Source organism: Echinops telfairi, unplaced genomic scaffold, assembly GCF_000313985.2.
Source record: "Echinops telfairi isolate 266 unplaced genomic scaffold, ASM31398v2 ScPeMD7_4;HRSCAF=17, whole genome shotgun sequence".
In the NCBI taxonomy this organism is placed as follows: domain Eukaryota; kingdom Metazoa; phylum Chordata; class Mammalia; order Afrosoricida; family Tenrecidae; genus Echinops; species Echinops telfairi.
The window spans coordinates 24,493,774-24,499,933 of NW_022103900.1; the positions used below are offsets into that span (position 1 = coordinate 24,493,774).

The 6,160-nt window shown below is 43.7% G+C and overlaps 1 protein-coding gene across 1 annotated transcript in view; it reads left to right on the forward strand.

The window, feature by feature from the left end:
- The window catches only part of NEB (nebulin), a 247,820-nt gene that overhangs the window by 114,240 nt on the left and 127,420 nt on the right, over positions 1-6,160 (forward strand). The window contains exons 59-61 of the mRNA XM_004703932.2: positions 8-199; positions 3,493-3,696; positions 4,394-4,498. Of these exons, the coding sequence (XP_004703989.1) occupies positions 8-199; positions 3,493-3,696; positions 4,394-4,498 (501 nt within the window). The remainder of the gene's footprint in view (positions 1-7; positions 200-3,492; positions 3,697-4,393; positions 4,499-6,160) is intronic.

The following is a 6,160-nucleotide window of genomic DNA, read 5'->3' on the forward strand; positions in this document are numbered from 1 at the left end:
CCGAGAGTACAAGAAGGACTTTGAGAAGTGGAAGACCAAGTACTCCAGCCCAGTGGACATGCTGGGGGTGGTGCTGGCCAAGAAGTGCCAGATTCTTGTTAGCGACATCGACTACAAGCATCCCATCCATGAGTGGACCTGCCTGCCTGATCAGAATGACGTCATCCACGCTCGGCAGGCCTATGACCTCCAGAGTGATGTGAGTGTAGTATCAATAATGTAACAATGTGAGCAGAAATAAATTAAGCTTTATGACAGTTGCCCTTTATACAAGATCCACTACCCTACTCCAGCTAGGATGTATTGGTCGGAGAATACGATTTGAATCAGAGTCCAATCTTACTGCTATATTGTGATACATGAAAAGTCCTCTTGGTGATGTGGTGTTTTGTTTTGTTTTGTTTTTATAAGTTGGACTTGGTCTTATGCAAATAAAACTGGGATTAAACAACTTAAAATTCAGAGCCCACCAATGAGGAGACACTCTTTGGCTCTTTTAAGGAAGGGTGCAAATAGTTCCAGAAATAGCTTGTGGCTTCCTTGTAAAACAAATGAAATTTGTAATGATCAGAGTGCTGTGATTGCTAGTTGCCGTCACAGCAGCTGTGACTCAGGCACAACAAAATGAAATGTTGCTCAGCCCTGTGTTGTCCTGTCAAGCACTAGGGTGTTTGAGTCCTTGTCGAGGTCATTGTGTCGTTCCATCCACCCAGGGTCTTCCTCATTGCCCTTGGCTCTCTAGTGCACCAGACATGGCACCCTCCTCCAGCCATCTCTCTCTCCTGGTGAGGTGTCCCAAGAGAGCCGGATAACACTCCCTTCGGAACCCTAAGGTTTTCATTAGTAATTTTCATTAGAGGAAGATTGCTGGCCTTTATTCCGATAGTTACTCTTGCTGGAAGCTCTCCTGAAACCTATCTACGAGGAGTGGCCCAGAGGGCATTTTAAATACTAAAGGCATGGCTTCCAGCATGATGGCAACACACAAGCCAGTGCAGACAGCAAATGGACAGACAGGTGGTGGATTGGACTGTGAGTGCCTAGTGAACAAGTCCAGCATTTTCTTATAAAATAAAAGAAGTTAAAGGTGGGGCCATGCTTGCATGAGGGAGCCCTTATCTGTGAGCAGAGCCACACAGCTATTTAGCTTACAGAGCTGCCTGGTGCTGAGGGAGAAGAAAGGAGGGTGCTTGGGGCAATTAGCAAAGGGAATGAAATCCAATACCGGACTGGCATGTAAGCTCTTGTCTGACTTCAATGGCACTTCCTGCCTCCTATGGGGCTGTCTTTGTGAGGAGACAGAGCCAGGTGCCTATTGCAAATGGATGCCCTATCTCCATCTAAGGTTTGAGAAGCCCATTTTCTCCAGTGTGTATTTTACAAATGTTTGCAGGAATTCTTAAGCACAAGATGTTGGAGAATAAAAGAAATGAATAACAATGCTACACTAATTGGCTGTTCCTGGAAACTCTACAGCCCACTTGTGGGAACGCCCACGTCTCTTCAGTAGCTTTCAACATATAGAACTCTTGTGTTTTGCAGCTCTCTCCAAAAAAACCCCCAAAAAACCCAAAAGGCTTTGTCTGCACATGAAAAGTAGTTCACAGTGGTTGATGTCAGTCATGAAATGACAGCGTTGACAGACTGCTTCCTAACCATCAATTTTTTATTGCCTTTTCTATATTCACTTCCACAAAGAGTAACCTGCCCTGTGGAAAAGCATTTGAGGATTCAAAATCAAATTCTAAAAGTTAAAAAAAAAAGTTATTGTCCTCATTCTTGTTAGTTATGGGGTAATAACTAGTTGAGCCTTGATGTTGAGGTTACATGTTGGGCTGTGGTGATCCACATGGTCAGCAGTTCAAAACCACCAGCAGTTCCTTGGGAGAAAGACTGGGCTTTCTACTCTCATAACCAGTTACAGTCTCGGAAACCCACAGGGGGTCACTATGGGTCACCATTGACTCGGTGGCAGCGGGTGAGTGGGAGGGAAGTAGTCAGTTTAGGGCAATTCTAATAGCCTTCTGATTGGCACTGCCAAGCACCCATTTATATGTTCTACTGAATTGCTATGAAGTTGTGAAGCACCCATGAGTTCTCCAAGGGGCCATCCAAGTCTTAGGCAAATGATTTGAAGTAAAATGAGAAATAAAGTTACAGGAAGATCATTCTGGAAAAGAGCTCATGTCGCCTGTCCTGGGAACTTAGTGGGAAAGAGCTGGGCCTCTGGGCCGCGAAATGGCCCTTGACTGCCCTGCACCTGAGCGGGGCTGTAGCAATCCACGCCATGCCTCAGAGCCCGAGGGCTTCTACAGCATGGTTATCGTTTTAGCTTCTTCTCTGGTGAAAAGAGAGTAGCATACATTTGGAAATAGAAGAAAAGTGCACTGAAAGCGATAATAATCCAACCTGATCTAACCCCTAACACAGCTCACTCCTACTTATATGATTTTTTTATATACACATGGTCTTATATCTTTTTTCATTTAATGCTGTCTATATCAATGACATTTTTACATGTCTTAAATATCTTTAGAAAATAGGCTTTTAATAACTTTAGACTGTCCCAGATGGCTAAGTCTAAATTTTATTTAGAGGACACTTAAGAAATTCAATGATATATGGCATTGGGCAAATCTATTGAAAAAGACTTCTTTCAAGTGTTAGAGTAAGGACACAAAATTTGCAGTCACCTCATATGCGTGTGAAAACAGGACAGTGCATGAGAAAGACAGAAGACGAATCAGCGCTTCTGAGTGGCGGTGTTGGACATTGCATGAAGGATACTGACGACACCATGGGCTTCCATAAGAGTGAACAGATGGATCTTACAGAAAGTACAGGCAGGATGCTCCTTAGAAGCAAGGACGGCAGGACTTGGACTCGGGTACTTTGACTTGTCATCAGGATGTACCAGCCCCTGGAGAAGGAGATCTTGGTTGATAAAGTAGAGGATCAGTAAAGAAGAGGAAGACCCTCAGTGAGAGGGATTGAAATAGTGATTATAAAAATGTGAGCTAACAGCTCAACAATTGTGAGGCTGATGTTGAATCAGACAGTGCTTTATTCTGCCATACACGGGGTCGTTATGAGTTGCAACCAAGGCAACTGCATGTAAGAACAGCAAAAAATGTATGTGCCCATATCCTGCTGTTGGGCACGTGTGTGGTTTCTCTCACTGTGGCTTGGCATTGTGTTCCTGTACACATACATGGACCTTCTAATTACAGCAACATTCTCGGAACTGACTGACAGACAATGTTAGTTGGGGTCACCCCTCTCCTAACTGCCTGAAATATCTGATCTTTGTTGTTATTGTTGTTGTTATAAGGGAGTTGTTTTCAAAACATATTTCATCTTTAGTCTGCCTAACATGGGATGTTTGTTTCTATAAAAAGAAAGCCAAATTGCACTTTATTATTGGTTCCATTTACATCTTCACCCAAAAGCTCTCGGTGTTGATGAAGCATTACTGCTTTTTTCTCTTTGCAGAACATTTATAAAGCTGATCTCCAGTGGCTGAGAGGCATTGGCTGGGTCCCCATTGGGTCCCTGGATGTGGTCAAGTGCAAGAGAGCTACAGAAATACTGAGTGATAACATCTACCGGCAGCCTCCAGACAAGCTGAAATTTACCAGTGTGACTGACTCCCCAGAACAGGTGCTGGCCAAGAGCAATGCCATCACCATGAACAAGGTGAGGTCCCACTGCCTCAAGCTGAGGTTTCCCAGATACCCAAAGATGGTATTACCCTTTAGTGCTCTGAGGAGTCAAAATTCTCCCCAGGGTTGTAGAGCAGCGGTTCGTCCGATTCATCACAGTAGCAAAATGATAGTTATGGAGTAGCAACGAAAATAATGTTATGCTTGGGGGTCACCAAACATGAGGAACTGTGTGAAAGGGTCGCGGCCTTAGGAAGGTTGAGAACCACTGCCCTAGAGTCACATTTGCTCTGTGCGTGATTGCTGTTATTGGTCCAGGCCATCGGGCCAATTCCAACTCGGTTCCAACCGTACATCCCAAGAAGAGACCCGTCCCACAGGTTCTCCTAGGCTGCGGTCTTCGTGGGAACAGTCACACTCCCTTTTCTCCCGTGGGGCCGCAGCATGGGTGTGCACCGCTGTCCTTTCAACAGCCAAGCGCTTAGTCCTTGTGTTGCCCGGCCCCTTATTCTGTGAACTCCATGCTGAAAATCCTCTAAAATAATCTCGCCGGCTCCCAGTCTTTTAACCTTCATAACCAGCAGTGAGGGTTAAGCTGTCCATTGAATGCATTAGGTGCAAGTCTTGTTTTATTTTTCCCACCGAGGCCAATCATCAATTCTGTCTAAATTTGACTTTTGGTAATTGCCTTTTTAAACAGTGTTTTATCGATACCTTATTTTCTTTCATAGCGCTTATACACCGAGGCCTGGGATAAAGACAAGACTCAAATCCATATAATGCCTGATACGCCGGAGATCATGTTGGCAAGACAGAACAAAATCAACTACAGCGAGGTGGGGCCAAATTCCATGCATGCTGCTACACTTGTTTTTGTTATTGTAGTCGTTGTTTGTTTTTGCCATTTTGCTGCCACTTTATAGAAACACTCAGACTTGAGTTATGATGCTGGTCGCGCTTTCATCTGAACCCTCAATCATCCAACCTTCCATTGCTGGGGTGAATAATGTGTTCCCCAGGATTCCACCAGCAAACCGAAATCCCGTCGTTTTTTAAGTTCTTGGCTATGGCAAGTGAAACTTGGCTATTGCACTTTGGGCATTTCCAAAGGTTAGAGTTTCCAGATAAAATATGTTCATAATTTCAACCATTGTCACTGTGATCCAGTCGATTCCAACTCATAGTTTGGACACCCTTCTGGGTGCATAGCCTCATCTTACTCCCAAGGAGCAACTGAGAGGTTCGACTCTCTGACCTTGTGGTTAGCAGCCTGATGGCTAACCTACAGAGCCACCAGGGCTCCTTACTTCAGCAAAAATAATTCTCCACTGAGCACTGGAAGTTCACATTCCGCTGAGCGTGCTATCTTTTTATTTGCTAAATCTGGCAGCTCTGCCAAGAGGAGCTCCAATAGTGTGCGCCTCTCCCTGCACCTGGTTCCTAAAGAAGAAAGCAAGAATAGAGCAAAGAAGTAGAAGAAATCTTACCCTTTTTACTGATTAAGCCAAAGAACACGTGTATGACCGTCAAATGGGCCTTCTAGATGAACCCTAGAATTAAGTTTCCCCACCCAGGTGCAAGCCACACTGGAGCAGGACAAATGTCCTTTCCAACCCCCTCCCCCAACCCCCTCATCCCACACAGGTGAGGACCTACTTGGCACCTGGAGAAGCAGGGGGAAGGCCCTAGGTTTGTTCTCAGAGGAGAAGGTACACACTGAGCCAGCACGCCCAGTTATCCCATTCCTACCGATTAGACAAATCTTTCAATCACTGTCCCTCTCCTGCGCAGAGTGAGTAGATGCTGAGAAAAGCTAGAGTTTGCAGACTTGAGATCTTATTATCAAAAGGAAACTTTAGACCTGGGCATGAAGTGCTCTCTGTGAGCAGCACTGTTGACTGAATTTTCCCAAGTCAAATCTAGTAATTCTAGGTGCATATTTTACCAATGTGGTACGGTCTAGAATCTTGTAGTCTATAATCACAGTCAATTTAACTATGCTTTAAATCACACTTGAATTTTTTCTTTAAAAGAAACTTTAAACATTATAAAATATGGTATGCTAGTGTGAAATGTTGAAGTAATACAAAAATGAATGGAAGTGCATGTATATTTAGACAGTAATGAATAATATTGAACATTTTGCTCTGCAATTTCCCTTGCATTTAGCTTATGTATAGACAGATGCTTATTTGTGATACTCTCTATTGCTTTATCTCATTTATATCTTTGCTGTTTCATATTTTTATATGACTTTTATATGAAAGAATCTTTACTTTCCTCTCTTTTTACATACTTAGACTGTTCCTAGTTTGTATGCTTTTTGTAATAAATCTAGTTCCTATCCCTTATGTAATTAATCTCCAGGTTGTTGCTGTCAAACCTTTGACTTACCTCTTGGACTTGCGTTTTCCTTAGAGTCTGTATAAACTCGCCAATGAAGAAGCAAAGAAGAAAGGCTATGACCTGCGGAGCGACGCCATCCCCATCGTGGCAGC